This window comes from Stylophora pistillata, chromosome 12, assembly GCF_964205215.1.
Source record: "Stylophora pistillata chromosome 12, jaStyPist1.2, whole genome shotgun sequence".
In the NCBI taxonomy this organism is placed as follows: Eukaryota; Metazoa; Cnidaria; class Anthozoa; order Scleractinia; family Pocilloporidae; genus Stylophora; species Stylophora pistillata.
The window spans coordinates 15,871,847-15,897,056 of record NC_142530.1 but is presented as its reverse complement, the minus strand read 5'-3'; the positions used below and the strand labels follow the sequence as shown (position 1 = coordinate 15,897,056).

The window sequence follows — 25,210 nt, the reverse complement described above, 5'->3', positions numbered from 1 at the left end:
TGTGCTCAAGCTTCTCAATGCAAATGACCAAAAAAAGAAAAGACGCTACACAACTGACTCACCTAACATTTCATTGTTATTACAGCTTATCAAGAGAGTCATATCCTTCTTTGGACTTCTAACATGCAGTACAGTTGTGTTCAGTTGATGTTTCTTTATTTCCCTTGTTATCAGTGGAACTATCGGATCGCTGTCTCCTTTAGTTGTCATGCGCCTTTTGACACTGTTGTTCGTTTCTTTAGTACTGAACTGCTTTTCCGTGATCGAAGTTAAGCGGAAGAAACAGGGGAGAGGTACTTCAGCCCCTCAACCATTTTGAAAAGAACTTGTCCCGCTTGGCATGTTCCCACCCCCTCGCCTTGTTCGCTGAAGCTTATGCGTTCGTCTTTAGCTCCCCACTTGAAAATTTGCTGGGCGGGCCCGAAAGAAGTCACTACCTTGATTAGGTTACGTTATTCGTGCAAAAATTTGAAAACTTCTAAAATTAATGTTGTCATCGTTTTGGTGAAGGGGATAAAGTAACGCCTTACGGTGAACAAAGACTCCAATGGATCAAAGCTGGTTGAGAAAAATATCACCCACCGAAAAGGCCCTTTTAAGCTAAGGTAATAGACTAAGAAAAAATAATTATGATCGGGGTCGGGATTGGCCGGTATAATTCGTCGGGATGAGGGGTCGGGATCACGGAATTGAAGAACCCTTTTGGAGACCCCTTGCTTAGCTAACTAAGGACACACAATCGGTATTCATCGAAAAGTTGACCATTGGTGTTGAACTAATCGATAATCAAACATGGAAAAGACCACTTAGGATCTAAAAAATTGCCGTTTATTTCGTCTGGACCTTAAGGGAATCCTTTGTTAACAACACCTCCTGTTCTGCCTCTCTCGGCAAGGATTCATTGCGTAGCCAAATAAGTAGAAGAATTCTCATTGTGGAGCCGGCAATGACAGACAGACAATGACAGCCGGGAAAAGAGAACCAAGTTTTGAAGCGATACCGGCGTGAAATAAAACCTCAGGATCATAAATAAGTTTTCAATAAAACCAAAAAGTGTGACAAAAACACACTCATGGTCAGACCTTTCTTCTAAATAAAATGAGACCTCTGCAATGTCATCTCTTACACAGTGAGTGCCATAGGCAAAATAAAATGTGGAAGACAACGGGCATTACAGTGAACTTCCGTCTCTTTTCTGAATAACAGTTGCTACTACCCTGGCATAAGAATATAATGATAAGACTCCAATAACCAACCACTTCTAGCTGACGGTGAAATAACAGCTGGCAAATACTCGACTGCTAAATATAAGGAGAAGTAAGTGACTTACCTGTACATGCAATGCAAGTTTGTTTTACTATTTCGCGATGGATGAGAGCCCTCTCCGTCAGTAGCTGTGGAAGTCCAAGCCAGAATGAGGAAAGAGACAGGTAGAGAAATCTGTTGAATAACTGCAGCTGGTTCCTCTTGGACACTGATGGCTACAACTAAACTATAAATTGGGGAGAAGATTCAAGGACTGCCGCAAAGAGCACAGCACCGTCAATGAGAGCGAGTACAGCACTGGCGCTAGAACGTTGCGAGTCGTTTTCACCTTCAAACCACTATTTCTTGAGACAATTTAAAAGTTTCAGGTTTCAAAAAGGCAGCTAAAAATGGATGGAATCCTCAAAGAGCAGTCTTTGCATAGAAATGGAGGTCAAACAATACTTCGGGAACGGAGGTTTCAGAGGTTGAAGAAGACTACTGTAAAACGCCAACATGACAATAAAACAAAAAGTAAGCCCAACACCAAACCATGTCTTTTTTGCTTACTGATCCGTGCGATAGAATTCCACCAGTGTGAGTATGTTGGTGATGGAATCAGCAAACTGAAAATAGCTCCGACAAAGGTAATAGAAAGAAGTTTGTCGTACGTATTAAATTAAGTATAATATGCAAAATGCTAGAAACTGACGATTGTAAGAATTTAATTTCTGACGCAATCTGGGAGAGCTGGCATCTCTTTGATTAGCTTCTAAACAATCGCCTGTTAAATGCTAAATTAAGCAGGGTGAAACGTTCAAACTTTTTTCCAGCTGAAACTCAACTGAAAAATGAGTTCCAACGAGTGTCAAATTTAATCCTGTAAACTGACGTACCGTAGAACATCTGTCAGTCAGAATATCACTTTGCTGTAAAAACAATTTTAGTGTGGTACTCACGCAATTCATCGCGTCGTTATCAAGGTCAATTAAGGTGATAATGACTTTCTGCTGTGCCGCGTACCTTGGATTTGAGAAATTCACCTCAATTACACGTTTAATGTCAACTCACTCAATTAATTATGACTACCGGACAACATTTAAATACAAAACGACTGTAATTTTTTAGTTATCTATTAGATGTCGATGTAAATAGAAAATTATCTCCTGTTTATTTTCTTATTTTAATCAATAATTCTTGCTTGTTTTTCTCTTCTCCTCTGTTTCATGTCATTTGAGCAGGCTGCTCCAGAAAAAGCGAACCGTGTTAAATCTATTTCATTTTGTAGTTCAGTAAATGATTTTGTCTTTGGAGGTTAAGGTTACAATTGTCAGTTGACAAAATATAAAATATAGTCTTTCACATTTTACTCAAACTAGGACGAAGCGCAAGGAAATCCAAACTATCATCCCTAAGCCCTTCGAGTGACTATATAGATAACTTTTATTCTATTTCTTGATTTTACAAAATATCAATCTGTACGCAGCTCTAGATCAAAATTATTTACTGCGAATACGAACTACGAAAGCTTACGAATATATGAAAATAAGTGAAAACATCAAACTGCTAAAGATAACTAAAGATCTTGTAAAAACAACGTAGTTTTTCAGATTTATCAGAGTCAGACTCTGATAAATCTGTTTTTGATGCTCGCACTCTGATTCGCATTCCTCTATTTCCCACTGACTACTGACTTCTGACTCAATGCCGACTTCTACTAAGCAAACTCTAAATACATGTGTTCGCTATCGATAGGCATGAGTGGCCATGCTGGCCAACTAACTTTGAAAGATTAAATACTTTCTGTTGTTAGAACACCAACCCATACACTTTAAATTACAAGAATCGCACAAATAAAGAACACGTACTTAATGCTTCCAATCAAATAAATCAAACGTTGACTGCGCAAGTCAAAACAAAAACTTTCGAGTAAGTCCAAGGCAAGGTCAGTAGAAGAAAAAAGTAAAAACGTCTATTCTTTGAAGTTAATCGAGACAACCACAGCTTGGAAACTTTCTGACTCGATAGCTTAAATCTAAATAACTTGGGACTCCAAAACTTTAAATGGAACGGCTACAGGCTAAATATAAACCAATTTCTACATCACGCTGAACTAAAATAACACTATGAAACACTTATCAGCTTATGTATTCACGTCGCCGCTGTCACTTGAATGGTAAAACGGCGTCAGATTTCTTCCTTAGCCAACGAAATAAACAAATTCTCATTGTGGAGCCAAGAGCACTGAACACACAAACACAGACAGTGACAGGTAAAGAGTACCAAGTTTTGACGTAATAATTGAAATAAAACATTAAGATCATAAAACAGTTTTCTAATACAAACAAAAAGTTTGATAGAAGTACAATCACACGCACACCTTTTGCTTCTGCTTCTTCTCTAACGAATAACGCCGAAGCATCATCTCTCAGACAGTGAAGCCCATAAACAATATCATAAGGAAGACCTCTCCTATACTTCTTTTCAGAATAAAAATCGCAACTACCACAGCACAAGAATGAAATGATCACACGCCAATAACCCACCACTTGTAGCTGATGGTGAAATAACAGATGGCGAACAGTCGACTGCTCAGGAGAAGTGAATGAGTAACATACACTGCAACTTTGTGTTTCACTTTCAAGTCACTGCCACTTGATATGATTATGTCGAGGTCAGCGAGAGACCATTCATCAGTGACTGTAAAGGCCCAGGCCAGAGTGAGGAAAGAAACAGGTAAAGAAATAATTTGAATAATCGCAGCTGGTTCCTCTTGAACACTGATGGCGTATAACTGGATTATAAATTGAGGAGCAGACTCAAGGACTGCTTCAAAGAGCACAGCAGTGTCAATGTGATCGAGTACAACATCAGCCTTCCTATAAGTATCTCTGTTGATTTCATCTTCAAACCACCATTTCTTGAGACAGAAAATAAAAGCTTCCATTCTTGCAAAGGCTGCTGAAAATGGATGGAATGCACAAAGAACAGTTTTTGCAAAAATAAAAAGTTAAAGTGTTATCGTCATCAGAGCGCATGAAACAGAACAACACTGTAAACACCAAACATGGCAATAAAACAAAAGTAAGCCCCACACCAAACCACGTCTTGTGATCCGCGCGATAGAATTCCACCAGTGTGAATATGTCGGTGACGGGATCAGCAAAACTCAGAATAGCTCCAACAAAGAACACGAAAGGACTGTACCACTGAAGATCCTTCACTTGCATATCGACGAACCTTTCGTTAGCTTGCCTAACAGATCGGCTTGTATTGACATAGGCTCGGTTAGTAATTAAACTTGTTTGGTACACTGTGTTCGTAATCAAAGGCTTTTGCGCTCAGCCTTGACTGAATAACTGCAAAGTTTCTTTTAGTTTACTGTGATTTAACTCTTGAGGTCACAGAAAGAGGCTTGTTGCGCGTCTGTATGAATTTCAAAAGAAAATGCTGGAAACCGATTGGTTCTCAGAATATTCTTTCTAACGCAATCTGGGAGAGCTGGCGTCTTTGTGATTACATTTCAAGGTGGAATTAGCAAACCTAAAATTAGTTCCAACAAGGGACACAAAAGGACCGCACGGTTACTAAAGTAGTTTGTTGCACTGTTAGTGATCACAAACTTTTGAACTGTTCCTCGACTAAAAAAAACTCAGTTGCAAAGTTTAATTTGGTTTAATTAGTCTGATTTCACGCTAAAGGCCACAGAACAGGGTGACCGTCTCTACTCATCCAAGTGTAGTGTTTTCAAGTTGTTGGAGACTGATTGGTTCTCAGATAAATCTTTCTGACGCAATCTGGGAGAGCTGGCGTCTCTGTGAAGAGGTTCCTTGTGGAGTGTCTAATGACTAACCCAAACTTTTACCTCTCAAAAGTTCCTCGTTATTATATTCAGGTAAATATCATAGTTATTTCACGATAAGTAATTGAAGTTAGCTTCTTAACAGTCGGCTGATGAATGTTCAATTAAGCTGCGCGGAACATACAACCGTTTTTACAAAGAAACACACATGAACAAATGAGTTCAAACGAACGTCAAATTTAATCCTGAAAACTGACCTCAGCGTGCAAAGTCTGTCAATCAGAATATCAGTTTGCTGCAAACAATTTTAGAGCAGTGCTCATGCAATGCCTCGCGTTGTTATCAGGGTCGCCTACGCGACTTACAAGTTAAACCAGTTTCACCTCAGACCTTGTCAATTTAAAAACATCGGTTCTAAAACGACCCTTGGCAAGTATGGCTTCTGTATTCCTCATATCGTACTTATGTGATTTGAAGCTATTATATAATAGGACGTCAAAATCAATGTGCCCCTTCAGACATTTAAAAAGAAACATAAATCTAAAACCACCCTTCTAAACTCGAGAGGCAAAAGAGCTAATATAAGTAAACGTTCTGGATAAGTTAGATCACATTTCAAGATAAATTTGGTGGCACCCCTTTGAACACGCTCAAGGGCCTTAAGTTTTTCTTTAGTATAGGGAGACCAAACTTGAGATGCGTACTCCAGCTGCGGTCGTACCAACGATTTATATAGAATCAACATAGTTTTTTGGTCGCAATCAACGGTACACGTTCTTTAGATAATACCCAACATCTTATTTGCTTTACTTACAGCAAAGTCAATGTGATCGTTCCAGGATAATTTCGGAGAAACATGGCGTTATTCTTGTCTCCCCCAAATGATGTCGGCATAATAAAAAAGTGGACTTATTAAAGAATTGTACAATGTAATTCGCGTTTCTAATGGTAACAGATGCTTGACTCGTTTTGTAAACCGATTCTTTGTATTATTTTGGTGATTAATTTTACTGATTCGATGTGCTCGTACCATGTCATGTTCTTGTGGATGACTACAACGAGATAGGTGTTCATCCAAATCTTCGTCGTTTTAGCGTGCATTTTCGATCATCAAAAAATAGTTGAACTAATTTAACAAACATACTTCATCATTCCAATTTCAAGTTTATGTATTTCGCGCATGCCTGCTGTTCGTAGCTGGTGAACCAGTCACAGAGGATTCAGACCCTCGTCAGGGATTCGACCCCCACCCTTCCCCTCCATTCAAATCCGTTAACAGATAAGAGAGCCTCTCTGTCAGTAGCTGTGGAGGCCCGGGCCAGCGTGAGAGAAGAGACAGGTGAAAACATCATTTGAATAATCGCAGCTGGTTCCTCTAGAACACTAATGGCGTACAACGGAATTATAATTTGTGGTGCGAACTCAAGTACTGCCTCTAAGAGCACAACAAAGCCAAGATAAGAGATGCAAGTTAATTTTTATTTTCAGATCACAATTTTTTGAGTCATAAACATTAGTTAAAGCCTCAAGCCTCGTGATCGATGGCTGCTAGAAATGGATGAATGGATTTTAAAGTTAATCAATAATTATGGCGTGTTTCCTCTTTGTTTTGTTCAATTTACACCATCCGAGCAGGTTGTCCCAGAAGAAGCAAGCACACTGAATGTTGAATCAAGGGTTTGGGGAGGGACGTAAGCTTTTTTTTCCTTGAGCGTATCGTAGTCATATATATATCGTCTGACCTTTTTGCGGTAGCACAAATAATTCCGTTATTTTTCAGTGCTAGTCCGTCTTCTTGTAAAGAGATTGTAAAAAAGAAGCATATCGCATGAAGTCCATGAAAAGATAATTACCCTTTGACATCCGCGGAAGATAAATCACGTCCGATGAACATTTAATTCCGAGAGCCAGATAAATTTGGTCCTCCGGGCATTGGTTTTCAGATGAAAACTATGGAAACTGTCACAAAACTATTAGCGCTAGACGCCGCAGTGTTGTTGCTTCTAAGATGGTCGCAAAAAGATTGTTAAAAAAAACCCATATTGTTCGGTTAAGTTTAAGGTAAAGATTAAGTCTCTTGTGCAGACTAACTTTTCAATCGTCGTCATCTAATCTAAGGCTGAATCAACTTTGATCGGAGAGAAAAACGATTTGATTTTGCAGTGCAATGAATGATCATGATGTATAATTGTCACTTGACAACATACTGATATAGCCTTCCACATTTTAGGAAGAAGCGTAGGAAAATCCAGAGACCGTTTAAGGAAAGCATCAAACCCAAGCCCTTGGAGTGACTATAGAGATAACTTTATTCTAATTCTTGATTTTACAAAATATCAATTTGTACAAAGTGTTAGATCAAAATTACTTACCGAGGGAAGTTACACAACGTAAATCAATATGTTTCTTAGTAGGAGAGTATCAAACCAAAATCTTAAATTCATAAAATTATATAAAATAGTGAAAACACTAAACTGCAAAAGATAAGTAAAGATCTCATAAAATCACAGGTGACCCAAGCTCCAGCTGTGATATGATCATCTTGCACAATAGCAGTCATGGCGGAATTATGAGAGTTTGTTTGGGAATATTTACGACCACTCTGAGGAATAAAAAAATACGTAAAATTCTCAATAAAAATGTCTCACCTTACTTCCACAGCATATCGCTTTTCATCTGACCGCTTATTTTGATGAAAAGAACCCATTTTAGCGAGTTGTCCATTTCGAGGATTTTAACTTTTCTTATATACGTTAAAAACCTCGAAAAGCAAAACTCGCTAAAATGGGTTCTTTTCATCAAAGTAAGCAGCCAGATAACAAGCGATACACTGTGGAGGTAAGGTAAGGTATTTTTATTGTGAATTTGACGTATTTTTTTATTCCTTAGGGCGGTCGCAAATATTCCCATACAAACTCATATAATTCCGTTATGACTGTCATTGTGCAAGATGATCATCTCACAGCTGGAGCTTGGGCTGCCTGTGGTAAAATCATCGTGATTTCTCATAACTATAAAACTACACGTGTCTGAGTCAAACTCTGACAAATCTCTTTTTGGTGCTCACACTCTGATTCAAATTCCTCTATTTCCCACCGATCATTTACTTCTGACGCAATTCCGACTTCTACTGAGCAAACTGTAAAGTATATGCTTATATATTCGCTATCGATAAGCATGAGTGGGCATGCTGGTCAACTGAATTCGGAAGATCAAACACTTTTAAACATTTTTACAAGAATCTCACAAATAAACAACACGTACCTAATGCCTCCGATCAAGTGAATCAATCTTTGACTACATAAGCCAAAAAAAGAACTTTCGAGTGAGCCCAAGGCAATGTCAGTAGACAATAAAAGTAAACACGTCTATTTAATGAAATTAATCAAGCTTGAAAACAACTTGAAAACAGCTTGAAAACTCTCTTGCTCGATAGCTTAAATCTAAATAACTTAAGACTTCATGAAATCAATTGGTACGGCTACCGGCTAAGTACAAACGAATTACTACATCACACCGAACTAGTATAACACTTTATAACACTTACCAGCTTATGTATTCACGTCGCCACTGTTTGTAAATGGTAAAACGGCGTCAGATGATTTCTTCATCAGCCAACGAAATAAATAAATTCTCATTGTGGAGCCAAGAACACTGAACACACAAACGCAGACAGTGACAGGAATAGAGTACCAAGTTTTGACGTAATCATTGAAATAAAACATTAAGATCATAAAGTAGTTCTCTACTAAAAACAAAAATTGTGATAAAAGCACAATCAGGTTCACACCTTTTGAATCTGCATCAGCGAAGAACGCCGAAGCATCATCTCTCAGAGAGTGAATGCCCATAAACAAAATAATAAGGAAAACATATTTTATACCTCTTTTCATAATAAGAATCGCTATTACCACAGCACAAGAATGAAATGATAACACGCCAATAACCCACCACTTGTAGCTGACTGTGAAATAACAGATGGCGAACAGTCGACTGCTCAGGAGAAGTAAGTGAGTTATATACAATGCAACTTTGTGTTTTACTTTCAGGTCACTGCTTTTTGATATTATATTGCGCAGGACGAGAGTCCAATCATCAGTTTTTGTGAAGGCCCAGGCCAGAGTGAGGAAAGAAACAGGTAAAGAAATCATTTGAATAATCGCAGCTGGTTCCTCTTGAACACTGATGGCGTACAACTGGATTATAAATTGCGGGGCGGACTCAAGGACTGCCTCAAAGAGCACAGCAAAGGCAATATGATCGAGTAAATTTTCAGCTTTGTCATAGGCATCGTCGTCGATTTCATCATTTCCAAACCACCATATCTTGAGACAGAAGATCAAAGCTTCAATTCTTGCGAAGGCTGCTGAAAACGGATGGAATGCACAAAAAGCAGTTTTTGCATAAAGTGAAGATGAATAATTAGCGTCATCACGACGGAAAACGAGGAACAATGCCGGAGACACCAAACATGGCAATAAAACAAAAGTAAGCCCTACACCAAACCAAGTCTTGTGATCTGTGCGATAGAATTCCACCAGTGTGAGTATGTCGGTGATGGGATCAGCAAAACTCAAAATAGCTCCAACAAAGAACTCCAAAGGACTGTACCACTTAATATCTTCCACTTTCATATCGACGGACCTTTTGTTAGTTCGCCTACCAGATCGGCTTATATTAACATAGGTTCGGCTACCAATAAAACTTGTTTGTTGCACTGTGCTCGTAATCAGAGGCTTTTGAGCTCAGCCTCGACTAACAAGGTGCAAAGTTTCCTTTAGTTTAATTTGATTGAACTCTTAAGATCACAGAAGGTAGTTTGCAGTGCTCGTCTGTATCAATATCAGTAGAAACTGCCGATAACCGGTTGGTTCTCAGGAGATTCTTTCTGACGCAGTCTGGGAGAGCTGGTGTCTCTGTGTTTACATTTCATTGTATAATGGAAAAATTCAAACTTGAGCGTCTCAAAAGTTCTAATTATACTATGGTAAATATCACTGTAAGATATGCTGTATGCTGTAGCGTATTTTGGGTGAAAGCTTGATTCAGAGCGTACCTTGCTTGGGTAAAGGCACCGACGACTCTTGACTTGCCCTTTAAAGGTCTTCTTAATCTTTTTTCTCTCGTATAATTCTAGTTGCAATTAGATGACTTCTACCGCTTCTCTTCTATTTAACCGCTCGACTGACTCTTGCTGATTTATCGAACCCGATCGACGTATAATTATTCTGAGCAGCTCCGGTCGACTGACTGATAACAAACCCTATATTGTACGCTTTTATTTTCATCATCGTTGCCATAGAGCCGTCGAAAGGTGGAAAAAATATCCAGCATGAGCCAAAATCTTAAATTCATAAACCAATGTTGTCCGAAAGTATCAGACTAACCGTTGTTTAATTTCGTTTCAATTGCAGTAAATACCTGCGCTTTCATTATTAACCTTAACAACTCGGAGCACAGGCAGCCCAAGCTCACTACTAGAAAAGCGGACGTGACTCTTACCGTGTTGCGTAACGTTTTATATTTATAAAGGTTTGTATGGGATGTTATCGGTTTGCCTTAAAAGAGAGAAAAAAATGTCTTGTTTTGAAATAAAATGGGCTTACCTTATTGCCTTGTTGTTTTCTTTGTTGATTCCGAGCGTCTCAGGCCATTTTGAAGCGTTTTCGGCGAGTTAGCGCTATATTGGTGTTCAACTGCTAAAAGAAAGACAAGGCCGGAAACCTATTTTAGAAGCGTCCGTCGCCCGAAGCGAATAATTCCGCCAAAAAATTACCACCAGTCTCGATTCCTCCAGACAATCAAAGCAGAGATGTTGCAGTTCCATTTTCCATTCACTCGATTCACAATTCCTCAAACAGATCTTTCACTAGCGATACATTTATCTCCAGATCGATCGGCTTTCCAATTTCGAATTTGGCTGCTTGAAACGATCGCGGCCCGTTCGCCGATCGCACAGTATGTTGGGTAACAAAAATAAGCCCGGCGAGGGTAGCCAGCGGCATGTAGTCCATAAACAAACCCGTTAGCTCCCCTGGTCCCCTCGAGAGGTTTTGTCAAGACCGCATTGTTTTGATCGACCAATCAACATCGAATTTTTGTTACCCAACATACTGTTCGATCGGCGAACGGGCCGCGATCGTTTCAAGCAGCCAAATTCGAAATTGGAAAGCCGATCGATCTGGAGATAAAGGTATCGCTAGTGAAAGATCTGTGGGAGGAATTGTGAATCGAATGAATGGAAAATGGAACTGCAACATCTCTGCTTTGATTGTCTGGAGGAATCGAGACTGGTGGTAATTTTTCGGCGGAATTATTCGCTTCGGGCGACGGACGCTTCTAAAATAGGTTTCCGGCCTTGTCTTTCTTTTAGCAGTTGAACACCAACATAGCGCTAACTCGCCGAAAACGCTTCAAAATGGCCTGAGACGCTCGGAATCAACAAAGAAAACAACAAGGCAATAAGGTAAGCCCATTTTATTTCAAAACAAGACATTTTTTTCTCTCTTTTAAGGCAAACCGATAACATCCCATACAAACCTTTATAAATATAAAACGTTACGCAACACGGTAAGAATCACGTCCGCTTTTCTAGTAGTGAGCTTGGGCTGCCTGTGCTCGGAGGAATAACCCTCAAATATTCCCATTCACAGATTTGGACACACCATTATCTTGTTAGATTCTCAGTACTCAAAGAATGGTTCCGGTTTCTTGGACACAGCTTTAGATCAAAATCAAATACCGAGTTAAATTACACATCTTGAAGTGTCGGCTATATACGAATCAAGGTATTTTGGTTCTATCAACTAAGTTGAAATTGTAAATCGGCCATCGTAACGAGTTAAGAAGCTGACGTTTCAAGCGTTAGCCCTTCGTCAGAACGAATGGAAGAATTCTGGAATGTGTGTGGTTTTATATGGAGAATGCGGAGCTACGCTATTGGTGGGAACATGGCGACGAGAAAAACACGATTAAATTATCATTTATTACTATTACTATTATTATTAATATTTATTCGTGTTTTTTTGTTGCTTGATACTGTACACACTCGCGTTCATTATGACATTTGATAAGTCACATGACATTTGATAAGTCACATGACATTTGATAAGTCACATGACATTTGATAAGTCACATGACATTTGATAAGTCACATGACATTTGATAAGTCACGCACAAAAGAAAGGGAATTTTCGCGCTCTTTCTCTTGAACGAAAGGCGCATTTTAAAGAAAGACAAAGTATGAGGCAATTAGAAAACATATTTGATTAAGCGTCTTGATTAGCAATTTTATTCGTAAAGTAAAGAATGACAAAACACTCCTCTATAGTCTCTATCGCTAGTACGAGAGAAGGAAAAGATCTACATCACAAATCAGAAATCTTCAATTCATAAACCAATATTCTTAAAAAGTTCCTGACTAGGTTGTTCTTTAAATGTGCATTCAAGGTCAGTAAATAGCATTCTAAAAAGAACTGTGGTTTTGTTATTATTCTTTAACAAATAACTAGTAACAACATTAAGTTGTTCTCATTTACAAATCGGTGAAATAGGATGATCTTCTTACATTCTCAGAACTCAAAGAAGTTTCCAGTTTCTTGTCAGATATAGGATAACTTTTAATTCTATTTCTTGATTTTACAAATATCCATTTCAACACAGCCTTAGATCAAAATCAAATACTGCGTGAAGTTACACACCTTGAAGTGTCAACTAAATGAAAATCAACATCGTCCTACAACGGGAGAGGGAAAAATCCAGATCATAATTTGATTCAGAAACCATGATTCTTAGAAAGTGTCAGACTAAGTTGTTTTCAAAATGTGTAGTCAAGTGTAGTCAACAACTTTCCTAAAATAACTGCGGTTTCGTTACGATTCGGATAAATGACTTTGGGTTTTCACGTTCGTATTTTTATTCGTGAAAACTGTTCTTGAAACTTAACTTTCAAAGTTCATGACTTGAGGCCTTTCAGTTATCTTGATTCAGTTAAAACTTCGTATACACGTTTCATTAAAGATGAGATTCGTGTTCGAAGGAAAATGGCGATCCGAAGAATGTTATTTAGACTTAGGACTTTTCAAATACAAATCAACATAATTGTTAGTACAGGAGTGTCAAAATCCAGATCGACATCAGCCAAAATCTTGAAATAATAAATGAAGTTTCCAAGAAAAAGTCAGAATTTTTAACCAATCACTCGAAGCAATAAGTAAGTATTCTATAAGTGCGTAGTACTCAATTTTATCCTTCCATTATTCACTACTTGTTACCAGGTTTCATTCCTTCTACAATAAAAGTCAAAAACAAAGTATCTCTGTTGGATGGGTATTCAGTCAAATCCTCGCCGTTTTAGCGTTTAATTTTGATAAATCACAATTTATTGAACATATGAAATAAATTTCAGTTAATCAACAACCCTTGTTTCTATTTTGAACTATGAGCTTTGCTGAATTTCAGCCTTTGTCCGCGAGGGATCCACCGTGAGAATCCTGAAACCATTCAATCAGAGCGAACTTTGGCATCCCCGGCGACACGTGCCTGCAAACTCAACCACGGTTTTTTTGATCTCACACGAAATAAGCAACAGCGTCCACTTTACCAAAAAATGTGCTTTTTCTGTCTGCCCTTTCTCGTCCGTCATCGGAAAGCAGTAAGGTTCGCCAGGTTCTACGCAGGTGCAGGGCTAGTCGAGCGTGTATTTCTTCGTGGTCTTTTTACCGAAAACCACCGAGGTCTTGGAAACATGCCTCCGGCCAGTCGGGCAAGGAACGCTTCCACGCCAGCTGATCCCGGCCCTATACATACCGATATCGAACTTAGCAGGCTATACGTAAAGGATCTGTGATCCCTGTGTAGCCGGCTAAACCTCACAACGACGAGAGGACGTGCTGCCCTGATTAAACGAATTGAAGAGGCACGGACTAACACTGAAAACCTTCCTGGCACTCCGTCTCCTATTCAAGATGGCGACGAGCACGTGGAAAATCAAAATGATCAAACTGCCCTTGAAATGCAATTTCAGCAGCTTCAGCGCCAAGTCCAAGAGCTACTGGACAGGGAATCGCCACTAGACGGGCTTTTATCAGCCACTCAGCTCACTCAAGTACAATCGATTGTTCAAGGGTCACTAAACGAGGCTATCGAAAAGGCTGCATCAGCCGTCGCTTAAGCCGCAGTTAGCGCCTTCAATGGCTTGTCTCCACCAGCTACTGCTCCACCGACGCAAGCAAGCGATTCCTCTGAGAACGATGCAATGCAAAGATCTTCAAAGGAGCTAAATGCAAGTCCACAACATTATTCTGCTACAGACCCAGCAGTGGATTCTGTGCACGAGCTGCCGACGAAAGTGGTCAACGAAATCCTAACTGGTGAGTTTATGGAACATTCGAAATTGCTTCCCAAGAACTAGAACGTCTTAAACTCGTCCCAGGATGAACCACTTACCCTTACTTTAGAAAATCCAGTTATTAGATTAAACAAGGCCAAAGCTACATCTATAACTGACATAACATAATGGACAACGGCCTTTACTGCCTACATGGGAGTTCTTATCAGCAAGTTCCCACACTGTGCTTCAAAACTATTAGAATATATGTCTCTAACTCGATACGCCGTTATATACCACATGTACACAAGATCAAGATGGCGGCTAAATGAGGGTCCCGAATACGCTCCGCATGTCGCTATATACCACAAGAACACATGATCAAGATGGTGGCTAAAGGTCCCAAGTGCGCTCCGCTTTCATTACCGTCATTCTCTTCTAGAGTATGCTGCAAGCTCACTTTATTATTCCTTGTGAGTACTCTTTGTGTCAGCCGAACAATTATGAGCCTCATATGCGAGAACAAGCCGTATTCAACAGCCATTTTGCTTAGCGGCAACGCGCATGGAACTCAGTATGGCATTCGACATGTTATTGTCCCTCGGGCGTTCTCGAAAGTGAAGCTGTCATATTATCCTAACTCCTTGGCCACTTATTCTACGAGGAGAATTATACTTTATGGAGATGTGGAACTAAATCCTGGTATGATTAATGTCAATTGCAGTGGTACAAAGACAGGAATAAAGCGAAAGCAACGAAATATTAACATCGCACATTTGAATGTTCTCTCGCTGAAGAATAAAGAGCATTACATCCTGGCAAAGGACTTGGCGAAAAAGCATAAACTGGATATCCTCGTCATTTCGGAGTCATGGTTAACGGACGCTGTCTCCAATTTAGAGGTTGAATTCCCTAGATTTTCCTTGTTTAGATTAGACCGAAACTATAAGATCGGAGCTTTAAATGCGTCCAACTTGCTGAATTATCATACATATCGGATACTGGACTGCACCAATTATGGCTGAAAGTACAAATCAAGAACTTTAAGTCATTTATTATCTGTACGGCCTATCGTACCGATGATGTACCCTTTACCTGTTTCGAGACTGACTTCAGCTTCACGCTCACCTCAGCCATGACATTTAACATTCCTATTTTTATACTAGTTGACCTTAATTGTAATTTATTTCGACCCAACGAACCTGAACCGAAGGCAGTGCTAGACTTTTGCAACTGCTTCAACCTCACACAGGTTATTAACGAACCAACGAGGATAACTCAGAACTCCACGAGTTTACTGGATGTGATACTCACTAACAACAAACATCTCATCATGGAAACGAAAGTAGTGGCTCACTCAATAAGCGACCACGAACTTATCATGGCGATTCTAAACCTGAAGAAACCTCGTACCAAGCCTATTTACATTACAACGAGGAGCTTCAAAAATTACGACAAAGTAGCATTTCCCAAGGATATTTCAAATACCCCCTGGTCAGTTACAGGTACTTTTGATGATGTTGAAGACAAATTGAACGCTTTTAATATTCTGTTCAACCAAGTCTTTGACCTGCATGCGCCCGTAAAAACCGTCAAAGTGAGAACTCGCCCCTGTCCATTTATGAATGATAACATTCGTGCGCTAATGAGAAGCAGAGATCATTGGAAAAAACTAGCAAGGCGAACGAATGATCTCGCCCTCTGGGCAGGCTATAAGAATTTTAGAAACGAGGATTACGACTCGCTCTACTTGGCTTCTTAGCTTAATTGGTAGAGCGCTGGACTAGTATCGCAGAGGTCAGTGGTTCGAATCCCGTACAGGACTGATTTTTTTCAGGTCCGATTTTGGTTATTGCATAAATAGCGCTCTCTACTGCGAGGATCTGGCATCATAAGTATCTAATACCGCAGTTCAAAATATATGAACTTCATATATTCATTGTATCTGATTCATTATCACGGGTTTATTGCGAATCAACTTCACGGCCTGCTCCCAGTTGGCTTGTTAGCTCAATTGGTAGAGCGCTGCACTAGTATCACAGAGGTCAGTGGTTCGAATCCCGTACAGGCCTGATTTTTTTCAGGTCTGATTTTCGCTATTGCATAAATAGCGCTCTCTACAGCAAGGATCGTGCATCATGCGTATGTTCAAATAGTTTCTAAGTAACGTAATAGCCTAGAACTGAGAACAAAGGGGTTCTTGGGATTGAAAAACACGTGCGAGGGAGAGATGAACAAAAATGTTTGTAGTAAGCTTTTTGTGATGTGGAGATAAAGTCATTTGATGTTTCGTTGGAGTCAGGTAGTTGTTTGATGATTTTTGTTGGAACATTATTAGGATAGTAAAATTGATTACTAAATAGAAGACTAGTACTCCGTCATTTTCTCGAGTGAGGGGATAAGAAGGCTGATGTCACTCTAGATTCGTGAAACTCTCGTGCTCACAAAAATGTTGATTTCCATTTGAATAGTCTTCAGGTCGAAATTGCATACTTTAGATCGCCATTTTTTTTTTGGAAAACAAATCTCATCTTTAAAGAAACGTGTATGCGAAATTTTAATTAAAGAAAACCAAAAGGCCCCAGTTATGACCTTTGAAAGCTGCGTTCCAGGAAAATCTTTGCAGTTAAAAATACAAACATAAAACCCAAAGTTACTTATCCGAACTGTAACGAAACCGCATTTATTTAAAGAATGTTTTGGACTGCACTTGAATAAAAACAACTTGAATCTGACAAGTCCGACAATTTCTGAGTATATTTAACAATTATTCCACGAGCGTGCGTTGGATATGAGATGATAGATAGCCAACTCGGCGCAGAATCATCTCATATCCAACAAGCGCAAGTGGAATAATTGTTTTATTTAAAAAAAAAAAAACACGCTCCTAAGATATTAGACAAATCTTCTCGACTTTATTTTGTAAGAAGAAACGGGATGTTACAATATGCAGATATTAGATTTTGGTATCTTGGCTCACATACCATAATGGCTAAGCCAATAAAAAGTCTTGAATTGCATTATCAAAGGATCCAGTTTTTACTAATGGTTTATAAATCATGAGATATTAACTTGTCATGATCCGGAGTTTCCTTCTCAGCATCGTTGTAGCTTCAATCCCAGTATTTAATTTTGATCTAAAACTGTCAAGAAGTTGATATTTCTAAAATCAAGAATTAGAATTAAAGGTTATCTATATCTGACCAGAAACTGGACACTACTGAGTTTTGAGAGTGGAACAAGATCATCCTGTTTCACCGATCTGTAAAACGGGAACAACAGAAAGTAATTAATTCGAATCGTTGAGAACAATAACGAATCCGCGGTTATTCTAAAAACGTTGTTTACTGCCTTTGAATACTCATTTAAAAAACCACTTAGTTTAATATTTTCAAAGATTATTGGTTTATGAATTTAAGATTTTTATTAATGATACAGATATTTGTCTTCTCTTGTAGTAAGACTCATGCCTATCGATAGTGACCAGAGAAGAGTGTATTACAGGGTTTGCTATCAGTCAGTCGACCAGAGTTACTCAGAGTAAATATAAGAATCGATCGGATTCAATCGACCAGCAGCAGTCCGAGTGGTTAAAGGGTGCTTGTTTTGTGGCTAGAATTGTATTAGAGAACCGGGAGTTTTTACTTATTTTCATTTAGTGGTAAAAATTGCTACATGTGACAGATGATTGAATTTTCCATCTCTCGGCTCTACGTTACCGATGATGCACTTACAAGCGTACATCAGATGCATTGTTACCAGTCAGTCAACCAGAGCTACTGAGAATAATTACGAGTCGATCAGATTTGATGAATTAGTAAGAGTCAGAGCGGTTAAATGGAAGAGAAGCGGATGAAGTGATTTAGTTGCAACTAGCTGAATGAATTAGATAACAAATGTTAGGAAGACCGTTAAAGGACGCGTCGAAAGTCCTTGGTGCATCTACCCAATCGAGGTACGCTCTGCACCTAGTGTTCACCCAAAATACGCGACAACTTTTCAGTGATCTTTATCATAGTATAATTAGAATTTTTGAGCGGGAGTTTGCATTTGCCACTGTACCAGGCTCCACTTGAATTATAAACGCAGAGACTCCAGCTCTCCCAGATGGCTTCGGAAAGAATACCCTGAGAACCAATTGGTTTCCAGCATTTTCTATTAATATTTATACAGACGCACAGCAAACCTCTTGGCGCGACCATCAGAGTTAAATCACAGTAAACTAAAGGAAACTTTGCACAGGTTTTATTAGTAACCGAGCCTGTGTCAATACAAGCCGATCTGGTTGGCGAAGTAACGAAAGGTCCGCCGATATGGAAGTGGAGGATCTTAAGTGGTACAGTCCTCCCCTGTTCTTTGTTGGAGCTATTTTCAGTTTTGCTGATCCTATCACTGACATACTCACACTGGTGCAATTCTATCGCACGGATCACAAGACATCGTTTGGCGTGGGGCTTACTTTCGTTTTAGTTCCGTGGTTGGTTTATCCAGTATTGTTCTTTGTTTTACGCCGTGGTGACGATGATAATTTACCTTCACATTATACAAAAACTGTTGTTTGTGCATTCCATCCATTTTCAGCAGCCTTTGCAAGAATTGAAGCTTTTATTTTTTGTCTCAAGATATGTTGCTTTGAAGATGACATCGACGGGGATACTCAAAAGAGAGGTAACAATTTACTCCTTTACATTCACTTTGCCGTTCTCTTTGAGGCAGTCCTTGAGTCCGCCCCACAATTTATAATCCAGTTGTATGCCATCAGTGTTCAAGAGGACCCACCTGCGACTATTCAGTTGATTTCTTTACCTGTCTCTTTCTTCACCCTGGCATGGGCCTTCACAACCACTGATGAGTTGAACAATTGCGACATATTACCAAGTGGCAGTAACCTGAAAGTCAAAATTGTATTGTATACAACTCACTTACTTCTCCTGAGCAGTCGACTGTTAGCCATCTGTTATTTCACCGTCAGCTACAAGTGGTGGGTTGTTGCAGTGTTATCACTTCATTCTTGCGTTGTGGTAGTAGCGATTTTGATTTGTAGAGGGAGATCAGAAGCAACAGACGTCCTCTCTATAATATTCTTTATGGGAATTCACACTCTGAGAGACGATGCTTCGGGGTTCTTTGTTGAAGGAGACGCAAACGTGAAAATTAACCTATTATCACACATTTTGTTTGTAATAGGAAACTGCGTTATGATCTTAATATTTTATTTTTCTGATTACGTCAAAACTTGGTACTCTGTACCTTTAACTGTCTGTGTATGTGTGTTCAGTGCTTTTGGCTCCATTATGAGAATTTATTTACTTAATCGGCTACGCAACAACGCTGTTGACAATTAACAAACGGCGAACAGCAGTATCACGAATAGCAGTAATGTGAATACAGCAGCTGTTTAGTGTTTCATCAGCTCAGTCCAATGTAGTAACTCGTTTATATTTAGCCTGTAGCCCTGCTACTTGACTTTTTGAAGTCCCAATTTAATTACGTTTAAGCTATCGAGCCAGAAAGTATTTTAATTGTGACTGTGTTGTTTAATTTCCATAATTGTACGTGTTTAGTTTATAAGTTCTTTTTCCTTTTTTTTTTTGACTTACGCAGTCAGCGATTGATTCATTCGATCGGAAGTATTAACTACGTTGTTGTTTATTTGTGAAATTCTTGTAAATTGATATGTTTGGGTTGATGTTCTACAAACAGAAAGTGTTTAATCTTCCAAAGTCAGTTGAACAGCATGCCCACTCATGCCTATCGATGGCGAATATATCAGCATGTTATTTAGAGTTTGCTTAGTAGAAGTCAGCATTGAGTCAGAATTAAGTCAGTAGTTGGTGGGAAATAGAGGAATGCGAATCAGAGTGTAAGCATCAAAAGAGATTTATCAGAGTTTGACTCAAACGTGAGTAGTTTTAAAGTTATGAGAAATCATGCTCACTAGACCGTTAGATATCTTTAGAAGTTTAGGGTTATCACTTATTTTCTTATGTCAGTAAAAGACTCCAATTCGGCTGGCACATAAAATGTGACAAACACTTCTAAATTTGTAACTCAAACGGTAGAAAAAAGAAAATAGAGAACAAACAGCGAGTAATGGATTGAATAGTTCAGCTTGGGGTATGTGGTTTAGAAGTTTGACAAATATAGTTCACTGTTATGAATTTAAGATTTTGGAGGATGATGTTTTGATACTCTCGTACTAGAAAAGATGCTGAGTTGATTTGTGTAACTTCCCTTAGTAAATAGTTTTGATCTAAGGCTGTGTACAAGTTGACATTTTGTAATAAAAAATAAGAATTAAACGGTTATCTGTATAGTCACTCAAAGAGCTTAGGTAGGGCTGATGTTTTCCTTTGACGGTCTCTGGATTTCTCTCCACTTTGTCCTAGTTTAAATAAAATGTGCAAGACTATATTAGTATGTTGTCAAGGGACAATTGTGACTTGACCCTCCAAAGACAGGATCATTCACTGCACCACAAAATGCAATAGTGGATAAAAGTTTATTCAGCCTTAGATTAGATGATAACGATTGAAATGAAAAATTTGCGGAGACTTAATCTTTACATCAAAAGGAACCCAGCAACCTTTAGCCACTTACGCAGACGTTCTTTGGGCTCGTTACGCAATCTTCCTCTCCCACGAACGAAGGGATCGCAGATTTTTTTTAGCTTTTTCAAAACGAAGTAACCGCTCGTAGCACTTATTGCAGACGAACGGGTCGCTGGACGAAAACACACTCTAATCTGTTTGCACAGTGCATTCAATTAAGTGTGCAATATCCACTGAACTCTTACCAAACACTCTTATTCTCGCCTGCGGTATTAACGGAAAACTGCACAGAAAACAGTTATTTCCGACGATTGTTTTCGGAGTTTCTAAAGCAAGGTTTTGAGATCTGTTTTCCATGAGCAATAAGAAACGCGAGAAAATTAAACTTCCTCTTGGGGGTTGTTCTATCACAGCTTATGATTGGCTTTCTATTGAACAATAACCAAGCGCCAATTGGCTCTTCGGTGATCTCCACGTGCTCTCCGTCTGATCTGATTGAACAAAGGGAAAGGAATGTGCTCATTCGTTTCAGCATAGTTAATCGAGGGGACTGGTTAGGAAGGCCGGCGAACTTCAAAGGAGTAGGTTATTGTTTAACTTTTTGGTGCGTGACGTCACGACTACCGTGCATCACAATACAATGCAGCGTTGTTCGAAAATGGTTCATAGAGAAATGTTTTGACTTTAAATTATTTTTATTACTGTTTGCTTGACTGAAAATGCATAGATTTTAACTCAAAAACATGCCTGGAGATAACTGTTCCGTAGTTGGCTGTGGAACTTGCCGTAAAACCAAGGGAATTGGAATATGGAAGCTTCCAGCACCTCGGAACGAAGCATATCGCAAATGGCGCGAAGATTGGCTCCATGAGCTCAAGAAATAGAGAGTTACGGACAGTAACTTCCAATGACAGATCGAAAATGACAAAGTATTTACTTGTGAAAAGCATTTTCATGAAAATGACATCGAAATAAGTAAGTGTGTGTGTATAATTCCAGCGAGGGAGGATCAGCTGATGCTCAATGATGACAAGACTGAGTTCCTGATTATAGGTACACGTCAGCAGCTCTCAAAAGTTTCAATCCAAAGCATCAAGATTGGGCAGACTGAAGTTTCTCCTGTAGCCTCTGCGCACAATCTAGGCACATGGTTCGATACGCATCTGGATATGGGAGCTCACATTACAAAGACTTGTAGCAGCGCTTTCTATCATTTATACAATGTACGTCATATCAGGAAATATTTATCCAGGGAATCTACTGAGAAATTAGTTCATGCTTTTAATAAATACATTGATTGCTTCAAAGGAGTTTGCAAACCACCTCATACATTTTAAGTATACATAATTTGTTGACATCTAGATGACTGACTTCTGCTAACATAAACCAGAACATTGACCCTATAAATAAAATTGCCATTTGATGCATTTTATGCTGTCTTTGATTCTAGGGTTCTCTATCATCCTTTCCTCCACTTGCTCTTTTAATTTCCTTTCTCAGGGACTTAGCTTTCACTTGCTTGTGTTTGATCTTGTGCTTCTGAATTACATCTCTTGCAAATGAAAATGAGCGTACACGTAAATATAAGGTGATAATACTGTGCAGCATATCTTTACTAATTCTGCTATCAATCTCCAGTGAGGATTCAGATACAATTTCATTGAAGAAAGCAACTACATCTGTATCTTTGCAACATTTCTCAATTACAGCTTCAATGTTGATAGATCTTTGGTCAGTTTTACAATGGTTTCTAAAATGATGTTCTGCCCTCAAAAATATTTTCTGGGCTTTTTTTGTTGGATTCCACAGCCCTCCACGGCTTAAGGAAGAGATAAGTTTCTGTGATTCAGTGATAGTCTTTGATTCTTCTTTGCATGCATTTAATAAAGATGTAGCCTGCTGACTTTCTGTTGATTTCCAATTCTTAGATGCTGTGTTTATTGTGCAGATTTTGCAAGACATAGCCTCCTAGATATTGTAGACCAGCAATCTCTTTTTCCTTTAAAGCTTTTTCAACTTCGTTATCATTTACAGAAGAAGGAGATTCTTTGCAGTAGGCCAGGAATCGATCAGCAAGTTTTGTTGATAACAATGTTGCTGAATTACTGGACAGACTCGGGAAGTATTTTGTAGCATGTAATGATATGGTCGCGTAATACTTGGAGTAAAACTTGTCAGTGTTTCCATTCTTCGTAAAGCCATCAAAAATAGTCCGTATCTCTTCAAACTCTTTCGATCCTTCGCAAATGTTAAACTGGAATGATGATATTTCATCTCGCATTGCTTTTGTAAACACTTTTCTTTTGCTTATTGTCGTTTTCACGTTGTTCACCAGATCGTTCAAAACGTCGCTTGTAAATGCTATTCTTTGCCTTGATTCTTCCTCTAATACATCTTGTTCGGGATCTTGGTTGTTATCTTTGTGTTTAATAGTCGTGTGTCTGCTTAGACCTCGTTTACTTTTACAAACTTTTTGACATATACTACAAGCTACGTCTTGCCTTTGGACCTAGAATGTAAGAAACATTTAGTTGATCAAACTTGATAAAATCGCCAACAGTTTGAAATCAGTTTATACCAATATTGCTACTATAACTCTTCTTAAAGCTTTAGCGATTCTAAAAGAATCCGAAAGAAATCTAATTTTTCTTCTGGAGCTCTGGAAACAGATACACAACACTGAACACTGATCGATCTCAAGCCAACCACACCGAGCCTTTTCTAGCAACAAACCGCGAATAAAATGACTAAATAGGACTAACTTTTAGCTTTTAACACGTACCTCCTGTACAGCTTCATGAAACTGTTCTTCCAAATTCTCATCTTCTTCTAAAACTGCCATAATAGCATCGAAATCTTCTTCGAATATAAAGTCTTCGATGCCAGACGCCATGTTTGTTTACTGTGACAACGATAGCGATGCACGGTACTCGTGACGTATCATGACGTAACGGTGCAATTCAACCTAAAATCGTATACAATAAGCCGGTCCTTTGAAGTTCGCCGGCCTTCCTAACCAGTCCCCTCGATTAACTATGGTTTCAGCAGACGTTCGTGGGGGAGGAAGATTGCGTGACGAGCCCAAAGAACGTCTGCGTAGGAGGCTAAGCAACCTTCTGCTGTTTCTAACATGTATAATTTCATGAAGAACAATTCGAGCGGGAAATTGATACCTGGCTGCTGGTAGTAAATTTCCAAGGAGAACATGATGTACCCTTTTTGGTTGTCACGTTGTCTCAGAGTACATGCGATATGCGTTTTTTTTTAGGCAATTTTTTTGCAGGAAGACGGACTAAGCACTAAAAAGTAACAGATTCATTTGTGATACAATGAAATATATGAAGTTCATATATTTTCAGGTCTGATTTTCGCTATTGCTTAAATAGCGCTATCTACTGCGAGGATAGTGCATCATACGTAGACTCATTTGTGTTACTACCGAAAGGTTGGACGGTACACGGCTGTGCCACGTACAAGAAAGAAAAAGTTCACGTCCATCCTCAATCCCTTTATTTAACACTCGGCGTGCTCGCTTTTAGGGGCTTAGGGACCTTAGGGAATCTTAGGGGCCGACCATTTAACTCTTGAGGGGGGGTGGGGTGGGTGATTTTGAAAAAAATTTCCTGCAAGCGCTTGTTGGAAGAAAAAAAATGCATGCAGTCCAAATGTAACAGGAAAAAAGAGCATTTAGAACGGAAAAAATATCCTGCACAGCAGATTGCTTGAAAAAAAATTTCTTGATGACCAGAAATCATCCCTCCCCCCTCAAAAGTTAAATGATCGGCCCCTTAGAGTACTACGCACTTAGTAGAATACTAAATTATTGCCTCGAATGAGTGTTTAGGAAGTTTGACACTTTCTAGGACTTATGATTTCAAGATTTTTGCTGATATCAACCTAGATTGTTTAACTCCTCATACTATCAAAAGAGGTGATTTGCATTCATAACCTTGAAGTCTAAATTACATACTTTGGATCGCCATTTTCTTTCGGAACACGTATGTCATCTTTAAAGAAATGTGTATGCGAAATTTTAAATCAAGAAAACCGAAAGACCTCGGAAAGTTGCGTTCCTAAAACAGTTTTTGCGGTTAAAATTATGAAGATAATTTTAACCGCAAAAGTTAAACCCAAAGTTATTTATCCGAATCGTGACGAAACCGAAGTTATTTTAAGAATGTTGCTATTGCACTTTAATACACATTTTATAAATAACTTAGTCTGGCACTTTCTGAGAATGTTGGTTAATAAACTAAGAATTTGACAAGTTAAGAGCAGGATTTT

The 25,210-nt window shown here is 38.9% G+C and overlaps 2 protein-coding genes, 1 non-coding gene and 2 pseudogenes across 3 annotated transcripts; 1 reads left to right on the top strand and 4 right to left on the bottom strand.

Annotated features, from left to right (window-relative positions):
* Positions 1-960: 960 nt before the first annotated feature.
* LOC148718985 (uncharacterized) lies at positions 961-1,916 on the bottom strand (annotated as a pseudogene).
* A 375-nt stretch (positions 1,917-2,291) lies between these two features.
* On the bottom strand, positions 2,292-7,193 carry LOC148718984 (uncharacterized; annotated as a pseudogene).
* Positions 7,194-7,337: 144 nt separating this feature from the next.
* On the bottom strand, positions 7,338-10,286 carry LOC111331845 (uncharacterized). Its single transcript, XM_022937044.2, has 2 exons — positions 10,104-10,286; positions 7,338-9,963 (listed from the first exon to the last, which is right to left on the bottom strand). The coding sequence occupies exon 2, from the start codon at positions 9,679-9,681 to the stop codon at positions 8,599-8,601; it is 1,083 nt and encodes a 360-aa protein (XP_022792779.2). The 5' UTR covers positions 9,682-9,963; positions 10,104-10,286; the 3' UTR covers positions 7,338-8,598.
* Positions 10,287-17,381: 7,095 nt separating this feature from the next.
* Positions 17,382-20,735, top strand: LOC148718983 (uncharacterized). The gene has a single exon (XM_088741391.1). It carries the CDS (start codon positions 18,689-18,691, stop codon positions 19,718-19,720), a length of 1,032 nt encoding a protein of 343 aa, XP_088597517.1. The 5' UTR covers positions 17,382-18,688; the 3' UTR covers positions 19,721-20,735.
* A 1,459-nt stretch (positions 20,736-22,194) lies between these two features.
* LOC111319433 (uncharacterized) lies at positions 22,195-23,895 on the bottom strand. The gene is made up of 2 exons (XR_015994071.1): positions 23,709-23,895; positions 22,195-23,435 (listed from the first exon to the last, which is right to left on the bottom strand). It is a non-coding gene; the product is annotated as an uncharacterized LOC111319433 (transcript).
* Between the last annotated feature and the right edge of the window lie 1,315 nt (positions 23,896-25,210).

What these genes read in the sequence shown, in the direction of transcription:
- LOC111331845 (XM_022937044.2), bottom strand. Translation starts at nt 9,681, where the DNA reads ATGAAAGTGGAAGATATTAAGTGGTACAGTCCTTTGGAGTTCTTTGTT.
- LOC148718983 (XM_088741391.1), top strand. Translation starts at nt 18,689, where the DNA reads ATGGAAGTGGAGGATCTTAAGTGGTACAGTCCTCCCCTGTTCTTTGTT.